The 18,626-nt window shown below is 38.3% G+C and overlaps 4 protein-coding genes across 7 annotated transcripts; 1 reads left to right on the forward strand and 3 right to left on the reverse strand.

Annotated features, from left to right (window-relative positions):
* Positions 1–453: 453 nt before the first annotated feature.
* LOC110172641 (arf-GAP with dual PH domain-containing protein 2-like) lies at positions 454–3,407 on the reverse strand. Of its 2 annotated transcripts, none has more exons than XM_020938547.2 (11): positions 3,107–3,407; positions 2,785–2,915; positions 2,450–2,541; positions 2,166–2,254; positions 1,985–2,097; positions 1,736–1,885; positions 1,533–1,616; positions 1,314–1,376; positions 1,153–1,230; positions 851–1,079; positions 454–773 (listed from the first exon to the last, which is right to left on the reverse strand). In XM_020938547.2, exons 1-11 carry the CDS (start codon positions 3,192–3,194, stop codon positions 745–747), a joined length of 1,146 nt encoding a protein of 381 aa, XP_020794206.1. In that variant the 5' UTR covers positions 3,195–3,407; the 3' UTR covers positions 454–744. The 2 variants fall into 2 exon arrangements, with proteins under 2 accessions (XP_020794206.1, XP_055014531.1); XM_055158556.1 differs by having other exon boundaries at positions 3,312–3,364.
* A 216-nt stretch (positions 3,408–3,623) lies between these two features.
* On the forward strand, positions 3,624–6,525 carry tefm (transcription elongation factor, mitochondrial). The gene is made up of 5 exons (XM_020938559.2): positions 3,624–3,788; positions 4,337–4,809; positions 5,141–5,290; positions 5,367–5,545; positions 6,122–6,525. Exons 1-5 carry the CDS (start codon positions 3,746–3,748, stop codon positions 6,384–6,386), a joined length of 1,110 nt encoding a protein of 369 aa, XP_020794218.1. The 5' UTR covers positions 3,624–3,745; the 3' UTR covers positions 6,387–6,525.
* A 64-nt stretch (positions 6,526–6,589) lies between these two features.
* atad5b (ATPase family AAA domain containing 5b) lies at positions 6,590–12,486 on the reverse strand. Of its 2 annotated transcripts, none has more exons than XM_055158554.1 (14): positions 11,853–12,486; positions 11,502–11,780; positions 11,049–11,145; positions 10,898–10,968; positions 10,672–10,817; positions 10,420–10,591; positions 10,081–10,334; positions 9,906–9,999; positions 8,537–8,601; positions 8,304–8,460; positions 8,136–8,227; positions 7,415–8,061; positions 6,857–7,015; positions 6,590–6,782 (listed from the first exon to the last, which is right to left on the reverse strand). In XM_055158554.1, exons 1-14 carry the CDS (start codon positions 12,295–12,297, stop codon positions 6,707–6,709), a joined length of 2,754 nt encoding a protein of 917 aa, XP_055014529.1. In that variant the 5' UTR covers positions 12,298–12,486; the 3' UTR covers positions 6,590–6,706. The 2 variants fall into 2 exon arrangements, with proteins under 2 accessions (XP_055014529.1, XP_055014528.1); XM_055158553.1 differs by having other exon boundaries at positions 10,081–10,337.
* A 295-nt stretch (positions 12,487–12,781) lies between these two features.
* suz12b (SUZ12 polycomb repressive complex 2 subunit b) lies at positions 12,782–18,591 on the reverse strand. Of its 2 annotated transcripts, none has more exons than XM_055158574.1 (16): positions 18,450–18,591; positions 18,154–18,200; positions 18,016–18,080; positions 17,874–17,942; positions 17,755–17,804; positions 17,576–17,661; positions 17,275–17,506; positions 17,081–17,186; positions 16,905–17,010; positions 16,578–16,752; positions 16,413–16,498; positions 16,194–16,337; positions 14,971–15,128; positions 14,499–14,697; positions 14,339–14,418; positions 12,782–14,265 (listed from the first exon to the last, which is right to left on the reverse strand). In XM_055158574.1, the coding sequence occupies exons 1-16, from the start codon at positions 18,577–18,579 to the stop codon at positions 13,962–13,964; spliced, it is 2,037 nt and encodes a 678-aa protein (XP_055014549.1). In that variant the 5' UTR covers positions 18,580–18,591; the 3' UTR covers positions 12,782–13,961. The 2 variants fall into 2 exon arrangements, with proteins under 2 accessions (XP_055014549.1, XP_055014548.1); XM_055158573.1 differs by having other exon boundaries at positions 16,905–17,007; positions 18,450–18,589.
* Positions 18,592–18,626: the final 35 nt, after the last annotated feature.

Genomic DNA, 18,626 nt, shown 5'->3' on the forward strand with positions numbered 1-18,626 from the left:
TATATGTTTTAGTGGTAGAATATGACTGGAGCACATGGGGGACACTGATCCAGATCACCTACAGGGTGAAAAACATACTTCACAATTGACCAGTCAGGGGAATTGAACCCAAGAACTTGTTGTTGTGAGACAAAAGTGTTAAGACTGCACCACTGGGCTTCTCTGTGATACAGCAAGATGGTATATTATATGGAAATGTGATTTTATGCCTCATATACTGCCAAGAGGTGGCCACAGGGACCATGAGACGAGTCCCCTCCCCTGCTTCATTCTCTCCTCTTTGGGGCCTGCCCAGGCTGACGGAAATGAGGCAGCCAATTCAACCGACCACCATCCGACCACACACCACATGGATGAATATTAGGCCAGATGAGTGTCTTGCCTAAGGACACAACAACAGTACAGCCACAACAGTTTAGCCAGTCACAGACTTTCAGACACACCAGTCGCCAAAACATTTTATTTGATTCATTTGAATAATTTGACATAATTAATAGAAACACAATAAATAATTAAAATGGACAAACACAAAAAATTAATGGATTTTAAATAAATACCAAACATATAACACTACAGGAGTCGTACAAAAAAAACAAAAAAAAAAACCCCAATAAACTCTGCTATATAATAGCAGCAGTTGTGTTACTCTTTTCAAGGTCATTACATCTATATTCAGTAAGGGTGTCCTGTTCTGGACCATTTACTTTGTAAACAACTTAGTTTCAGAGTAGGAGGTGGAAGTGTTCATTTCGCTCTTCTGAGGTTGGCTTCATCTAAATACAACAAATATAAAAAATATCAGATGGTATTATTTGAAATAACTTTGTTCTGGTGCCAAACTATATCTCACTTGCATAGTCCTCGGCGCTCATGGGCAGAGAAATAACTTTCCTGAAGGCGTTGATCCATTCGCGCTGGTCTTCCTCCTGCTCACACATAAACACAAACTGCCTCCCGGGAGTCTGCAGGCTGAGCCCACAGTGCCAGCGCCCGCCCCTCGTGCTGCGCCCACTGAGCTCTGACACAGTGTAACTGTGGTTCTCTGAGCCAATGAAGACTGCCCCCAGCTCTGTGGCATCCTGTTAGGACAAAAATGCTTTCTCATTTGGGATAAAATATATTAGTTACATGGATAAAAAAAAAAAAACTTACAAGAGGTGTTTTAAAATATAGAAGTTTTCGATTCATGGAGCACAAAGTGAACCACCTCCTCTTGAAGGGCTCACGTTGCTAAAAAAAGAAAACAGAATAAGCATGCATAATATATTTATTTATTGTTATTATTTGTTTTAATATTTTTGAGACCAACTAACCGTTGGCCCAGTTTTCTCCATGTATCCTTCCATTAGAGAGGGCCTTGTGAGCTGTGGTATTAACTGTGAAATGAATCAGAATGTGAAATATGCAGGTAAAATGGATTTACTTTTTATTCTTACTATTGTTTTTTTTTTTTTATACTATGAACCAGATATCTTGTGTTCTTAATAAAGATTGAATTGAATTGAATTGAATTTACTGTTAATTTGTCTTACATCATTAATTTGAAGCGTGGGATTTTTCTTTTGAAGGTATGCCAAGCGTGTTTTCCGAAGGGCATTGAAAAAAGAAACGATTAGCTGCAAAAAAATCATCAAAATATTACTTTTGAGAATAAACATACGCAATACAGTTATGCCTTTACTGTATAAAACTCTTATATATGTTATGAATGTAAGTGTGATTTTGCTCAAGTCACCTGTGCATTTTCATGGTAAAGAAAGAGATTTCTGGTTCTTTCACCATCATGCAGAAAAGAGATTTGAAGCCCATGAGCATGTCCTATCTTCTCTGGCTGAAAAACTGCATTTAGGTCCTTCATACTGATGATGTGTTTGGGTACTTTACACTTGACAACAGAAAAATGCTCAGTATATTTAGGTTATATTTAAATATATATATTTAAATTCACATTTATTTAATGGGGTAACTCTGAAACACTACCCACATCCTCTTTTACGAAGTATCGCAAGGTGAAGTCTTTCTGCGACAGAAGAAAGTTCCTCTTTAGGAACTGTTTGTTCTTTTTGCCCTTTTTCCATAGAATAATATCAAAAGGATCTAAAAAGGAAAATTACTAAATTGCATTTTAAACTATGGTTGTCTGTGGAGGTCTTTGGAATACTTACCTAACATATATGCTCGCTGATAGTCATTGTTTTCGCCAGTAAACTCTCTTCTCTCATATTTTGCTTGAATCCACTGGTCTTTAAGCACACTGTCCATAACACACAAAACATGTTACACAGGACTCCAGGAAGAATCGCTGACAGCTGATGAAGGCCAATTAAATGCAATGATATAAATTACAGCATGTAATTTCCTTTCCTATGTTCCTCTTACTGTTAGTTAACTCAGTTGTTATGGGATTTGGCCATGCGTAATATATTATGGTAATTATACTTATACTCACACGCAGTCTTTCTGTTCTGGTTGGTAATAAAAAAAAGGGATGCATTTTTCATAGAAAGCTTTTGCAATCAAATTCCCGCTTTTCTGCATAAACTGCAAAAACACAATAATTATTTCATTTATTCAGGCTAAATTTTCACATTACAAGTGGTGATTAATAACTCTTTTGTTAAAACTTTATTTTGCATATTTTAGAGTTAACAAAACATAAACAATCTCTAAAACTGTTGTGTTTGTTCTGTTTATGTATACAACCATCCAGGAAAAGTTTATATACATTATTTGTAATTAATAGTAATAGTAATAGTACTTCTAAACTTCTCCAAATTTGAATACCTCCACTAGTGAGTCATCCCAGAAATCCAGGCGCACAGATTTGACTCTGCTCACAGACGGGATATTACGGTGAAGCCCTGAACAGTTAAGACACACAAATATGCCCAAAGTATAGGACGCCCAGTCAGGTTCTGTGGATATAAAACATGGTAAAAATGGTTGCAACCGGTGGTTTTAGGGAACAGGTCAAATTATACTGAACTTCCTCTAACCCGTACCCAGCAGTTTTACCAGAAAACACAGCAGTGTTTAAAAAAAGATCATAGCAAACCACAAATTTTGAAAGTTGTGAATCATTGGATCATGTCATTGTAGTACTTGCCTGAAGATCCACAGTCAGCACAAACATTATTCCCAGGTAGTTGAATCAATTCAAGCAGGATTTTGTTATTTCTTTCCAAATTTGCCATGGGTAAAATATGAAAGCTCAAACAAAAGAGTTATTACTAGGTTCAAACTCCATTCTGACCCCACCTGCATGCACTCAGTATCACTGCAAAGTGACCAGGCTAACAATTTCCTCTTACCGGCATAGCATCATGAAGTTTATTGTTCAGAACACAAATGCAGAGGTCTAGAAATAACAGAGAAAGGAAGTGAAACAACAATGTCACCATTTTACACTGGAGAGAGACAGCTTTTGCAGCTTTTGTGATGAGTGTGCATTATAGTCTGTCCTAAAAAGAAAATTACATCTATTCAGAAATACTGCGCTAATTTATTAATTTCACCTGGCTAAAGTCAATTTATATATTACTAATTTAATGTACCTAATTATAATATGTGGGTGGGTGTACACTGTAGACTGTAGACGCGGTGCTCCTCCCCAACTCTAGGAACTATGTGAAACAGTATTGTTTTCTACCGGAGACAAAAATGTGTAGTACCGCGATTGAAGGGCAACAAACCTAAAACATGTTGGCGCTTATTTTGTTATTTTGTTAATATATTTTTTTTTATAATGTGGGTCGCCAGGCAGTTTCTAACATCTATAGTCCAAAGAGGTAGGCCTGTTATTATCACGTTAATATTAATGTTGCACTCGCCGTATCGCAGTGAAATTACGAAAGCCGGTTTGGCATGTTTATAGTTGACATGAAGACGCTACTAATTAATGCAAAGTTTAAGGTGACTAGATTTTCACATTCAAAAACTGGGACACCATCGGTTTGTGGTGGCTGGTAATAATAAAATTGTGAACCGAGTGCGTAATTAAGAAAAATTGTTATGCACTCGGCCCATTCATGACTAACATATGAGTTAGTGTGGCCACATTTTCTGTGTTTTGGTCATTTTGAAGCGGCTTTTCTGTATTTTACTCAAACACATTGACAATTTATGCCTGTCTTTACTGTTGGCAGGGATCAAATTGGTCAAAAATAGGGACACCTTGGAAATTTCTTGTATTAAACTGGGACAAATCAATGGTTTTGGATAAATCTGCTGGGACAAGGGACACAGGGTTTAAAACTGAATCTGGTCATCCTAACTATAAAAAATGCTAAGATATATTTAAAGGTATATGACTCTTTTTCTATACTGCCCCTTACAGCGCAGCCTGGTTTATTCCGAGGGACCCCACACTGCTCCCTGCCCAAGTTTGAGCTTCGTTATCTGCAGTGTACATGCTGCTGGAGGAGCCGTGTCCCTGTGGCCGGTTTTGAGACTTTAAACGCATCCATTGTCGGATCTGGTCCCTGTAAAGACGATGACAACAAGCCGCTGGACGCCTACTACACACCTGAGCAAAAAGAAGCTATCCTGAAACTTCTCAACAATGCATCGCTACCGGAGCTGTCTGGGGTCAAACTCCTCCGGGGTCGAAAATCTCTCAACATTGTAGATTACAGGACTAAAAATGGACCCTTTAAGACTCTGGAAAGCGTGGTGAATGTACCACTTCTCAAACACAAAAGTGCAGTAGTTGTGTTTAACTCTATTCTTAATCCTGTTAAAAAGGAGCGAAAGGTTAAAATTAATCTGGCCAAGTTTATCAGACCCGAAGTTGAGAGGTCCTGGCTGGAGGTAAAAAAAACAACAACAACAACTTCCATTTCATTTTGATGTGTAATAATATTTCACTGAAGATTCACAAGGGGTGGGACAAGATCTTGTGCAAAAAAATAGAGTTAACTACTGGTGAGCTATATTTCTTTTGTGAAGCTGTAGTCCCACAGAGCTGTCCTATAATGACAGCATAAATATTAAATAAAGTAAATCAAAAATGGTGAGCCCAAAATTATGAACTGGATTGAACAATATCAAAATCTCATCTTGTCTCATTCTCGAAGATCCAAATCTCGTGTCTTGTAGAAATTGTACCTGGTCCCACCCTTATGGTTCACTGTTTTTGCAGGATGCTGGTTCTATAGTTTCCATTGTATGTGGAACAAATAAAATAGCCTGGGCACATGTCGATCGAGGGATGACTCTCTTGGATTGGCAGCAGATGGAATGCCCCAACTTTCTCAAAGGAACTTACATGGCTTCTTTCTACCTCACTGATGTACGACTATAAACGTAAACTAACTCAGTCAATGTAGTTTCTTGTTTGTGGTTTTGATTGTCATTTTTGATCACAGGTTTCTACAGTTGTGGAAAATCTTCCTGAAGCGGACTTCTACATCATTGAGAAATCTTCCATCTCTGTTCAGAATACAGCTTTGTTCCCTATAATGGCTCATATGAGAACAGTGGAGGCCATGCTTTTTGCTTTGCTGGAGCCCCGAGTCCCTCAACCCGAACCAAACATCCCTCCAAGGTAACTATCATTATTATTCAGTGTTTAGTATACATTTAATTCGGACAATGGTGGTCCCAGATGTAAATACATTGTCTATATTTCATGTTCAAGTCTTAATTTGAACAGTATTGTTATGTTTTATATTTTTGTGCAAAAGGAAGAGATCCACACTGTAGTTCTTTAAAGCTCCCGAATTTTAATTTCAATGACACCATAATGTGACTGTTCGGGTCAAGCCCTTCTTCAGACATGCCCTTACCTCTTCTTTTTCTACATCTTCTTTCGAACTGTCACATTGTGGTGTCATTGAAATAAAAAGTTGGGAGTTTCAAAGAACTGCAGTGCAGATCTCTTTCATCTTTTTGGACAATTTTTGTCTTTGGGCCCAGCACGCAATCGCAATTTTTATTAGATGTGCATGTCTCTATCAACAGTTTTTTTTTTTTTATATTTTTAACACTATAAAGAGCAACAAACTGATTTTGCCATTAGGTGACTATAAGGGGCCACCATAATCTCCTCTAAATGGGAAACACTGCATTTATACTAACCTGTACTAACAGTTCACAAAAGTGTTAATTTCTTCTCTTGTAGAGTTCTGAACATGATGCGCACAGCCGTAGGGCGCCATTTCGGGCTCATGGTGGGTGAATCTCGGACCAGTGGGGCAGAGACTGTGAAAAAACTAATGACAGAATCAGTCACTCAAAAGTTGCCGAGGATAAACTTCCCTTCGGAGCTCTTAGTCAAACACAGGAACTCATTTCAGATGGGTAGTCGACGCTCAGGGGAGGAGCTGTGCGATGCTTTGCTTCAGGCCGTGGCTTTTTATGAGCTGCTCAATGAATCGTCTGGATAATTGTTACACGTATGCAGCGGACACTACCTCCACCACACAAGAAACCAAGTTGGATTTTCAAGATGTCCAATTCTGCTGCTGTAAACCTTTTGATACACTTATAGGTTCTTGATATTAAACTGGTGGCTAATTGTGTTCATTGTTTTCATCATGGCTGGTTTTAATAAAGCATGTTGGAATAATAGGAAATTAAGATATAGAAAACTTTATTCTTGCACTTATAAATAAAAGACTAATACTTATTTCCTACTTGATAAATGCATGGTTAAAATATCATGTAGCTTGATGAGGTAGTACAGTGTCCATTTTTCCTTTATGTCTTAAAAAACATCACCTGCCAGGAGTTTAACCGTATTCTTTGACAATCCTAGTTGAGTTCTGAAGGCCTTAACACGCCTATAGAGCAAAAGGGGAATAAGTTAACCAATAAAACTTTAATATTTAAGTTCTTGTGTTTGTAGGTGGCTTACCTGTCCAACTCTTCTGTGTGCTTTTTTCGTTTCCTGTGAGTGCGACAGATGAAGCGTACGACGGGGAGGTAGTCAACACAAACGGCGTATTTATTCTGGAGCAAACTGAAGTACCGACTGCTGAGAACTTTTTTGCTTAAATCAAACCTTTGAGAAGCACTAGTAAAACAAATAAGACACAATTTACCATTTTAAGTTGAATTTAAAGGTGCACTGTGTAACTTTTCTGGTAGAGGATCCACCACCTGCTTGTCTCCATGGGGATGTGATTGTTGCCTGGAATGTTCCACAGTACAGTATTAAGCTTGTCTGTTTTGCATTTATTCCATTATGTATGTTTTTATTACTTAAAAATACCATGAACAAATAGATACTCTGAAATATACTGAGACACCTATCCATAGATCTGACCAGTATCCAGGCCTAGTTTCATTTCTGCTCATTTTCATGGAGATGGATGAGTTTAATGCTTCACTGTGGAACATTCCCAAGCAATAACGTGGCGACAATCAGTTACTGAACCCTCCACAGTGCACATTTAACATACACTAGACTTACATGTGTGGATCCAGATGCTGAGTGATATTGTTTAGGTTTTTAGATGCATCTCCTCGTCTTGATCTCTGGATTTCGTAAATGTCTGCCTGCCTCCAGCAGCAGTGAAATCCCAAAGCCTCCAAAGCGGCTCTGATATCCAGCAGCGTCTCTTGATTTTTGTCTTCTTCCTCTCTCATCTCATCCAGTAGCCCATCCTGTAACTTTGCCCCAGTCCAAACAAATCCATTCGGGTTACGTGGACCTGACACTAGTATTTGGGCCATTGGAGCTGTTGCGTCGATAAAAGACATGGTGTCAAAGAAATCAGACAAAGCAGAAAGGCTGTTGGCTGTTTCCAATTTATCAGTGGAACTTTGTGGTTTTTGAGAAATCCTGGTTGGTGAGCAGCTTCTTTGTGTAGACAGAATATTCTTCTTTCTGCAAAGTCTAGATTTTGTTTTAGCAGCAGATCTATTTGAACATCGACTAGAAGTTTCAGTTTGTTGAGTGTCACAAAGGGGCTTTTTACCATCTTGACCGAAACACATATTGTCCGCTTTATGTAGAAGGAGCTCTAAGTTGGAGTAAAGTATTGGGGAACCATTTCTCCAACTTTCTGTCATGGGTATCAGTAGTTCTTTCATCTGCTGCTCTGTCCATGAAGCAGGCTGTAAAATAAAAACACAGAATTTTCACAGACCGGGCAAAAATAAACAAATTGAGATGCGATGATGATGTTTACTTGTAAAAGCCGTAGCAGATTCTTTTCAGAGACAGACTGAAGACCTAACATGGTTTCACTGCAGCCTTTATAACCAATTTCTACCTCACTGACTTAAAAAAGACAACACAGGATTTTTGAGAATTACTTAAAAAAAACAACTGCAATTATACTTTCAGAGATACTTACTTCTGTGACTTCTATAACCTGTGCTCCAGAGCTGCAGCTGGAGGAGACAGCGCCTCACATCTCCCTGTGTCAGAGTGAAAAGAGTCCTCACATCATCTGGGTCGAGATGTACGTTCTCTGCCAAACAAACCAGCCGTAGATAGCTACACACATCACCCTGGAAATAAACCCACACTCATTATGTTCTGGCAACACAGCACTAACCCACTGTGTCCAATTTTAACTTGTCTTACCACTGATGGAGTTTGAAAAATAATTTCATTCAAGCAAGAGTTGAATCTCTCTCTGAACAAAGGATCTACAAAAAAATCACATTTATTTATGTGTGTTTCCCTGTGAAGCACACTGAAAAGCACTACTTTGTTAGGGTGACCAGAATTTCAAAATAAAAAATTGGGACACTCTGGGTTTGGGACAGTTGGTAATAATTAAAATGTCAAACAAGTGCGTAATTAAAGAGAATTGTTCTGCACTCGGCCCATTCATGTCTTATTCAAAACTAACATGAGTCACTATAGTCACAGTTTGTGTTTTGGTCATTTTTAAGCAGCTTTTCTGTATTTTTCATAAACAAATGTCAATGTATGCCTCTCTTTACTGTTGGTAGGGATCAAATTGGTCAGAAATAGGGACACCTGGGACATTTCTTGTATAAAACTGGGACAAATCAATGGTTTTGGATAAATCTGCTGGGACAGGGGACACGGGGCTGAAAAATGGGTCTGTCCCGGGTAAATGGGGACATCTGGTCATCCTATATTCTGTTAGTACCCTGTTAGTAGTAATACTCTCTCCCTCAATTTAGACTGGTGGTTTATTTTAACAATGTGACTTGGCTGAAACTATAACAGATGACAAGATTTGTGCGCGTCAAAAATCTCTCACACATAAAATTACAGTCACAGGCCAGTTAGCAGTAGCCAACAGTTTTTCAGTGTGTCACTCTCACCTTTTTGTTAAAAAAATCAAATATCTAAAGAGTAGAGGAGTGCAAAAATATCTAAATTTTGATATATTGTATTGTTTAATGTGGCACTACAGTATCAATATCATGGGCTGCTGTCTATCTTTTCTGGTATATTTTGCTAAATTATTTTGTTACAGCGCTGCAATTTTTGTTGCTTGTTTAGAGGAAGGAAACTCGTTTATGCAACACATTTGACATATTCACTGTTTTGATGATTAAAATGGGTGCGTTTCATATGAACTTTGCACAAGAAGTGGTTTAACAATGACTTTTTATATCACGGCCATTATTTAGCCATTATTTTTTATTGAACCATAGCAAATCGATTTGAAATATACTGTATCGAATCAAAAGTGCACTGTTTCGAGATATGTATCGTATCTTGGCCTGTGTATTGGGGTATGTATCGTATCGGGAACTTCTTAATAATACCCAGCCCTACTAAACAGGTCCATGGACGCTCGCATTCATCCGAAGATCCAAATTTGGTGTTAAATCCACTTATTATTTTTCTTGTCTGTATTTGCTAATGTGTGCATTGTGTCACCATGGTAACTGTTGAACATCCTGTCAATAGAGATCAATGTACAACACCCCCAGAATATCATATGTAACCTGGTGTAGTGGGCACATACCGCTGGTTGTCATGACCACAGGCCTTTTTGTGGTTGCCATAAAGGTCTTGATGGCTGCAAGGAATCCCACATCATCCTCAAAAATGACATCTACCTGAAATAAAAGGCAGTCATAATGATCATACAGCTTTTCTCTCATTTTAATTTCTCCGTATAGAATTGCCAAATGGTTTACCTCTTCAAACAGAATAAGAGAAGTAGCCACCTTCTTGTTGGTTGAATCATTGTTAACAGCAGAATCTGGTGGTTCTTTTTTGGTTGTTGATTTCTTACACATTGTTGTCTCATAATGGTATAAATGATCTGCTTTTGCTTTTGTTTTGAAATAACTAGTCAAGGTGATGGGTTTATCGCTTTCCTTGCCACTGGACTTAATCTGTACTGGCTTCTTTTTGGAAGTGGAGACGGTTGCCTTTTTGGGCATCTTTACTGCTGAAAATGAACATGAATAAATAACATTAGGTTTTCAATTCTGATATACTTTAGCTTAAAAAAAAATCCAGTCATATCCTACCAGGTAAAATGTCAGATTTGGGTGAGCTCCGGACTGCGTTGTAGCTGTTGAAGTAAGATGGCTTTAATGGGTCTTTACCAGAAATCTCCACTTGATGAGATTGAGTCGCCTCTTTTAACTGGGCCAACACTTCTCTTCCGCTGCGTTGCGAGGAGCAGTTCACCTCAAACACCTGGAATGGGTTAAGAGTGAGTCTATATTGTTTAGATAAATTAAATGTCATTTCATTTAGTTTTAAAAGTGTTTACAGACCTTAAACCCAAGTTCCATGGCACAAGCGTACACTGATGCGGTCTTGCCCACACCAGGAGGACCACAAATGAGAATGGTGTTGCATAACTCCTCTTGTGTGTCTTCTGACCCCACCTCATCCACAAAGTCCCCACAGTCCCACGAGTCTGCAAAGAATAATGTGCAAATCCAAAACGGTGCAAAAACAAATCTTAAGGTAAACAAAAATACTATTCCAGCTTCATACCATTACTTTGTTTTTCCTTAAATTTCTTCCTCTCCTCAACATCTGATTTTAGTTTCCACTTTTTCAACCAGCTAAAACACAAAATGACATCGCTGGTTACTCGCATTAATAAAAGTTTTATGGTGAACTTTATGGTGATATTTATAATTACCTGTGTAGTTTTTCTATTGCTTTCACGTTACCAATGATTTCACTGGAATGGCAAGGACAGTATTTATCTGTCCAAAGAACATCTTCACTAAATGGTTCTGTAAAAAAATAGAAGATGTATTTGATGATGCTGTATAAAACAAAGTTAAAGGAGCACTGTGTAACTTTTCTGGTGTAGGATCTGCCACTTGCTTGAGATTGACTGGAGTGTCCCAGTATGGCATTAAACGTATCCATGTTACATTGGCCCAGTAACATTTTATTGACCTAAAAACCTGCATTCTTACTATGAGTGGGCTCGCTTCTCCACAAATCTGACATGTACTTTGGCTCTGTGGTGTCACCTGCTGTCTCCGTAGAGATAAATAAGAGTAATGTCATACTATGGAACACTCCAGGCAACATCTTCATGGAGATGCATCATTAAGATTAGGTTAATTATTGAGTTATGTACCTCTTTGGAAAACCGCTGAGGTTTTGTCGGTCTGCTGGTCTGAATTGGGCTCTTTTGTTCTTTTATTTTCTTGTTCAATAATGTTCTCTAATCTGCCACTTCCATATTTGAGTCTCCGAGTTCGGCTTAATCTGTTAGTTTTGTGATGCTTTTCAGGAGTTAACATTGTAATATCCTGAAGAACGTGAGAAGGGGAAAATATTGTAGTTTTGTCTTCCTCTGCAGCACTGGATCTCTCATGTGCATCGCCACTGTCAACCTGGTTGGCCTGTACTTTGTCTGAAAAAAAGAAAAAAATAGAAAAAAAATAAGCATCATATTTCTAATATGAAGAGCAGATAAATCACTCACCGCTGGATGTAAAATATTGTCGACCTTGGCAGTGTTTCTTGTGCAATATATTGAAGAAGTTGTTGACTGGAAATGCTGGATTAGAAACTTGGACATCTCTCAAACACACGTCCAATCCTGATATGGGCAATTTGTCTGGCTCCTGGCAAGAAGTAGAGTCCACTTCTATAATATGAGGTTGACTATAAGCACTTACACTTTTAACTTTAGTCTTTTTTGTCCTCAAGAAAATAGGTGCAAGAACTCCATTGCGATTTGAAGCATCATTTGAGGAGTTTTGCTTGTTGTTTTGCCTTGAAGTTAAATTACTCTTGTCAAAAGCAGTTTCGGGTTCGGATCCCTCGGACCCTGAGGAAATCTCAATCACCTCATGTGTTTGTTGGTGGTCTTGGTTCGGACGTGCTGCGTGTTTCCAGACTTTGGTTCGTTTTAATGAGGAGCGCATCACTGACGAAAACTCTGAATCTGTCTCCAGTGGAAACTAAAACACTCTGACTGACTGTGAGCTGGTGGCAAAGTTTACACTTCAGGCTGCTTTAAATGGTTTAGACGATATGAAATAAATGAATGGTTTGGTAAAGTCATTTTAATAAATCCATGAGAAAAAGTTTAGTTTCTCTCAAACTGTGATGACGTTTAAATTGTGCGCGTGAAACAAGCCAGAGATCGTGTATGTTAAACAGGAACACTCACTAAGTGGACTCTTTTTCTTCTGTCTTGTTTTTATTATAGCTCTATGTAGAGCTTGCCTATGTGTACAGTGGCAATCATAGATTTGTTTAATAAATAGAAAGAAATCAACATACAGTTTACATGGACAATAGCTTTTACTGCCATTGATTACACTGGCAAAAAAAATTGTCTTTTTTTCTTCGAGCATTTCAAATACAACAAAGTTATTTGTTATTTAAGAAATAATGCACCAAAGAAACAGTTGAAATGTACTTTATTTAAATATAAAATCCCCCCCTCAGCCAGAGTGTACAAATCAATCTTTATCCAGGGTGTTACAGTCATTTTTGAGGAAGTATTATTTTCTGAAGAAAAGGGAAATAAAATTGACAGGTGACAAATTTGATAGACTAAACTATACACAACTACAGCTTTTAAATGTGTTATAAATTGACTGATATAAAGAATGATGAGAAAAAACCCTTTGGCATAAAGAGCACCTAACGAGACAAAATTAACTCAAAATCTTAATGAACCAACAGCATATTGCTTTGGCAAGGAACCTGCCAACACTAAAAAGGGATGCATTCAGTGTGTATACTGCTACAGAACTGAAAACATAACACTGATTTTCCAGATTATAAAAACACCAACTTGTGATGCTGGCAAGTCAACGAGAGACAGTAATGATCTGCTGGTCGGTTTATTTCCCTGGCTTTCCTTGAGCTAAAATAATGAGTGCCAAAAGGCCTGGGGTGATGAAGAGTGGATTTTAGCCTGGACACAAATAAGAATTTGTTCTATCGTCCAGCGTCACAATATTACAATATAATTTTGTCACAACTCAAAGGCAAAACAGACAACCAGCCCTAACAGAATCTTAATATACTTTGTAACTGTAAGTCAATAGAAGGCTGTAATGTATACAGGCCTCATTTCAATTTCACATGTTTAACAGTGGAAAGTATGTGCTGCATCAGCACACAAATGATGTTAAGTTTTCTACATACAAATATCAAGTGCTAAAATAATCAAAGGATACATTTGAACAAGGATATAGTGTGGTTAAAATACAGGGTACCAGGGATACCAGAACAGTTTAACTGTAACTGGATTACAGTTGTTTATAACAAACACACCAAAGGCAGTTACACCACACCATGAAGTTAGCGATTTACTTAATTTGACAAGAAATCAATGGCCCCTTGTAGATGCAATACTCAGTCCTTGAGTAAATTCATTAAGCCCTAATATTTCTGGATATTGTGGGTAATTTAGTTCAAGTTGTTTTGTTGTTTTGTTGTTTTTTTTTCCTTTTGGTTCAGTTCAAACTTCAAAGTTTCAACAAATTGCTCATGTTGTGTTGAGAGCTTCTTTACACGATCTCCTATCTAAGCACCATAGGGTCATAACAACACTATTGTCCCCACACCAGGGTCAGTCTGTGAGGGAGCTCTTTGTCCTCTTGCCCTGTTTGCCACCACTGGAGGTGATGGCAGTGCCATTGCAGGCGCCTGCCGACAGTGATGGATCCTGCTCCTCTGTGTCTTTGAGCTCCTCTTGCATCTGTCTCAGGTGGGACATTGCCCGGTCGATGGTGGAGGTGTTGACCAGGTTAAAGTCATGCATGCTCACGAGGTGAAGAAGGAAGTTACGACACAGGTTACGCCGTACGATGTGAGCTCCACAGCTCTCCACAAAAAGCATTATGGCCTGGCTCATCTGGTTATCAGCGATGAAGCTACAAGACAGGAGAGGTACTTATGTGTTACTGTGTTACTTGAAAAACAAACGTACAGAAATGTTCAACATACCCATTCTTCATAACATGCAGGTTCCAAAGCTTCATCACCTCTTTCTCACCCTCATTTACATCAGTGAACTCATCCAGTTGCTGTACAAAAAAATACAGCAATAGAAAATTATTTTCTAACATACACACTTGTTTTAGTGCCAACCTTTTCTGAGTCTCACCGTAGCAGTTTTCTCTCTGAGCCACTCTGGGTCGCGCTCGTCTTCACTGTCCTCCTCCATCTCCTGAGGCCGCAGAGGCATGCAGCTGTCACTGTGGAAGTACAGACGGTTGTGTCCACTCACATAAGTCCTCTGTTGCTCCAACTCTCCATCTTCAGACTCCAGAAACTCTGACAGACTTGGTTTGGTCCTTTTAGGTCTAATGAAAAGTAAAGAACAAGTAATAAAGGTCATATATTTTTCTGGATATCGACAGTGCAAATGGCTTTTAGCACAGCTGAATGAGTCCGGTGACAGTATATGACCCTTAGAAATGAAGATGAAGAAATTAAGAATTTTTTTGGTTGTTCATTATTAAATAAATGTGCGAATGGAGCAACACCCATGTTAAACAGCCCTGGAGTAACACAAAAAGTTTATGTAGCAGAATATGTTATGTTTGAAGTCAGTTCAAACAAAAGCCTTCGATTACCTGCAGACTAGAATGTGGGTGACAGCTGTTCTCTTGACGGGCCCATTGCGACTAAAAGCAAAGCCCGGTTGGCTGTGGATGTCCTGAGGGTTGCCAACGTATGAACCATCATAACATTCATTGATAGACACATCTATCCTTGCTCCTTTGGGATGAGGCTGTGTACAGACGAAAAGCAAACTCAAAAAGTATAGCATAATGTAACAAACTGCAGGTGGAACCTTGGGGTGTTTTTTAGTCAACTTAAAAGAGCGGTGCGTGTGAACATGGACCAACCAGTGTGCACTGGGGCCACTTCATGTGTGAAAACACCCTTAACTTCATTTAGAAATAAAATTTAATAGTCTATATTAAACAACAGCATTTTAAGTGTTGCTGTTCTAAGTGTTAAGTTATAAAAGACAAACAAATAATTGTGTCTGGCACGCACTTAAGATCAAGAATGCTCACAGTAGTTATTACATCAACTTGTGATTCACTCTACACAAGAACAGTTCAATACTTGCTTTCATTAAAAATTATTGTTTATGGCAATAGTTCCTGTAACAGTGAATCATCCTTCAAAACGTGCAATTAACAGGCTCACTGATCATTCTTTGAATTTCTTAAAATACATTTTTAAAAAGTGATTAAAAACTGAGCCTAATCACAGTTAACTGCGTTTAATCTTTGGTGTATAAGTATTTTCTTCATTATCAAATTGTCAATTTAGACATTGCATACTTTAAAAACACTGCATTAGGGCTTAACAATATTTAACATGTCTTCAATGACACATAAAAGTGTGTTTCGTCCAGTGAGTTTGACATAGGCCTGTGAATGAATACAATAAAATATTTCATGCACTTAACTACACTTAAGGTGTTGAAATAAACATAACCATTTAACATTTAGTTGTATCTGTTCCTGGTGTCCAACTCAAGCAGGTGTCAATCATAAAGCCACAGCAACCCATTCACTGCCGTTTGGACCTTGTGTACTCCAACATCCACTGTCTAATAAACACGCGAGATCGTCTAGCGTAAAAAAACTCCCCTCATAGTTTCACTTCGCGGACATTATCGCAGAACACATGTAGCAGGAGCGCTCGGGGAGCACACAGAGAGGAGGAGAATCATATTAATGCGTCAATTTATTTTAACGTGAATAAAAGGAGAATTTAATGTAATGCGTTAATGCAATCGTTTTCCCTGATCTAAAAACAAATCACTGAATGTACATACCACATAGTTGAAGATGAAGCGTGAGTGGGAGAGTTTGAGGTGCTTGAGAAGGCTGTAGAGCTTTCTGCAGTTCAACGTACACCAAGGACAGTGAAGGTCATCTCTGGCCTCTGTCTGCTGCCTTGTGTTATTGTTGTATAAAAACTGAAAATAGAAAGAGTTACATTAGAACTCAACAAGCCATTTCTTTGTAGATTTTTTTAGCATTTCACGAGTTACCTGATAAAATATCCTTAATTTCTGTCGCGGTTCAGATTGGGAATTATCTTTTTTTGAGTGAACGTCTGCATTGACCGACTCCTTCACTGTTGGGTAGAACAATAATTACATGAAAATACAGGTAATTCTGACTACTACAAAATACAACTAGACACAAGTACTAACTCATAAGTGCTCTGTGGTTGCTGTTTCTAGTTTCCATGGGAGTGAAGGTCTCAGAGTTGCGAGTAGAGAGCGGTCTGGCCACAGAACCAGTAGATTTTCCATTAACATCCCCTGTCCAGCGCAGAGTAAACTGCAATGTGGGTCCCTGAGAAAAGGTCTCGAAAGGTGGAAGTCTCTGTAAAAAAAAAAAAAAACACTTGTCAAGGATTTGTGGTTTATTATACATTGGCATATAAATAAATACAACATAGGTCTCATATAGTGCTTTTCAACAGAAACTCAAGAGATGCTTTACTTCGACAAGAAAGAAAGAAAACGCTGTGCTACCTTTCCATCCAGGATTGTCTCCCATGTGGCACGCTTCTTGCCAACAGGGCTGTCTTCCATTCCTTGCATTGACACTTCATACTCGCCATCCAACAGCTGCAATCTTCTACGAAAAAAAATAAATGTACAAAAATGACAATATAAGACAAGCAAAAGTTGATTCATTACGTACTCACCTGTTCTTATCAAAAACAGTCATTTGTGCAATATACGTCTCTGTGGTCAAACCTTCTTCTCTATGTGATGAACTTCTCTTCTTTCTGCTCGGTGTATCAGTAACATCTGAGCAGGAAAACATATTGTTCACATAAACTGTATCCTCATTTACAGAAGCTTCAAGTTAGGGCAGAGTCAATTACTAGTTGCGTACCGACATTCTCATTGGCCTGACCATTGACCAGATTAGTGCCATTCTTCTTCCCTGTGCGTGACACTTTGAACAGGAGTGAATAGGACTTCACCATGTGGCTGTTGCTGGGCTCAAATTCATTGCTGGAGACGACTAAGGAAGGATAGGATCCGGACTTGTTTTGGTTACCGTCAGGGTTCAAAGGCACCTGCTTTTTACCTGTAGGCACTTGCTTCACTGGACAACTGACATCCTGAGACAACACAAAGTCAGTGTCATTCATATTTTCATCAAAATGTACTAGTGGTACGAACGTGCTTACCTTTCTTTTTTTATGGCAGACTTTGACAAGTAGCACCTCTAAAGAAACTGAACTCTGGTCATTTTCTGAATTCTGTGATGGCTTTTCTGTAACCACGCACATAGATAGAAAGAAAAAGAAAACATTTTAGTCAGTAAAATTAAATGGGAAAAGTAAAATGAATATAATGCCGTCCTTACCGTCCTTATGGAAGAATCCAGTAAATGTTAGCTGTAAATGTGAAGACATGCTGAAAGACAAAAATCCCAAGTAAATATAAGTGGCAATACTTTAGATTGTAGGTTTATAGCTGTATTACTTTGGCGAGTCAGGGTGTCCCTTCATTTTTTCCACTTTCTTCATCAAATCATCCACTTTGAAAGATTTTCTGTAAATACATTTTTAGAACAATTGTAATAAGCCAAATTACAAATAATAAATAAATAAATAAAACTCAGTACCTTTTTTTGTTTGTTCGGGTATTTCTATGAGACATGAATGTCAAAGTTCTGTGCAAGAAGATAGGCTAGGAAAGAAAAACATTTATTAATACAAAACACAAGTACTATGTGAGTAATAGAAAAGGTTAACTGACTTACAGCAATTATGTTCCTTGTGCGGAGAAATCTATATATTTGAGTAGGTTCTGAAAACAAATATATTATTTGATTAATCAACATTTTCACTCCAGATCTCTTGACACAACTGAACCTCAATTATTTAGACATGTCTTGTAGTTTTGATTGCAACAATTACAGCAGATATGCTGATCAGATAAGAATAAAGTTCTACATCGTCTCTCATTCTCATAACTTCTGTTATGTACAAGAAAGACATATCAGTGGATTGAAATGTCTTTCAAAGCAAATTAAAGCAATCTTCGTAGAAATCTCACTTTCGAAGGCCTGCAGGAAGAGCTCATGGTCGGCCTGAATCTGCTCCATCTTGGGCTTCTTCACAGAGTTCATCATCGCTGATGAGGCGGGGTACACGGCGCCGTTTGCTTTGCAGCTCGCCCCGCTCATAATACTTCCTGAGTTCTGCGGGGACAAAGAGGCGTTTATTGACATAT

The sequence above is a fragment of the Boleophthalmus pectinirostris genome, unplaced genomic scaffold (assembly GCF_026225935.1).
Source record: "Boleophthalmus pectinirostris isolate CB_2022bp ecotype Guang Dong unplaced genomic scaffold, ASM2622593v1 HiC_scaffold_22, whole genome shotgun sequence".
Classification (NCBI taxonomy): Eukaryota; Metazoa; Chordata; class Actinopteri; order Gobiiformes; family Gobiidae; genus Boleophthalmus; species Boleophthalmus pectinirostris.

What these genes read in the sequence shown, in the direction of transcription:
- LOC110172641 (XM_020938547.2), bottom strand. Translation starts at nt 3,194, where the DNA reads ATGGCAAATTTGGAAAGAAATAACAAAATCCTGCTTGAATTGATTCAA. An exon ending in CCACGCTTCAAATTAATGAT is followed by an intron (nt 1,377 to 1,532) that starts GTAAGACAAATT and finishes TTCATTTCACAG; the next exon opens with TTAATACCACAGCTCACAAG. An exon ending in GAGCGCCGAGGACTATGCAA is followed by an intron (nt 774 to 850) that starts GTGAGATATAGT and finishes TGTTGTATTTAG; the next exon opens with ATGAAGCCAACCTCAGAAGA.
- tefm (XM_020938559.2), top strand. Translation starts at nt 3,746, where the DNA reads ATGTGGGTCGCCAGGCAGTTTCTAACATCTATAGTCCAAAGAG. An exon ending in AACATCTATAGTCCAAAGAG is followed by an intron (nt 3,789 to 4,336) that starts GTAGGCCTGTTA and finishes TGCCCCTTACAG; the next exon opens with CGCAGCCTGGTTTATTCCGA. An exon ending in GAACCAAACATCCCTCCAAG is followed by an intron (nt 5,546 to 6,121) that starts GTAACTATCATT and finishes CTTCTCTTGTAG; the next exon opens with AGTTCTGAACATGATGCGCA.
- atad5b (XM_055158553.1), bottom strand. Translation starts at nt 12,297, where the DNA reads ATGCGCTCCTCATTAAAACGAACCAAAGTCTGGAAACACGCAGCACGT. An exon ending in CTCAGCGGTTTTCCAAAGAG is followed by an intron (nt 11,146 to 11,501) that starts GTACATAACTCA and finishes ATTTTTTTACAG; the next exon opens with AACCATTTAGTGAAGATGTT. An exon ending in CAGCATCTGGATCCACACAT is followed by an intron (nt 7,016 to 7,414) that starts GTAAGTCTAGTG and finishes TTGTTTTACTAG; the next exon opens with TGCTTCTCAAAGGTTTGATT.
- suz12b (XM_055158574.1), bottom strand. Translation starts at nt 18,579, where the DNA reads ATGAGCGGGGCGAGCTGCAAAGCAAACGGCGCCGTGTACCCCGCCTCA. An exon ending in TGGATTCTTCCATAAGGACG is followed by an intron (nt 17,662 to 17,754) that starts GTAAGGACGGCA and finishes GCGTGGTTACAG; the next exon opens with AAAAGCCATCACAGAATTCA. An exon ending in TCAGGCCAATGAGAATGTCG is followed by an intron (nt 17,187 to 17,274) that starts GTACGCAACTAG and finishes TTTCCTGCTCAG; the next exon opens with ATGTTACTGATACACCGAGC.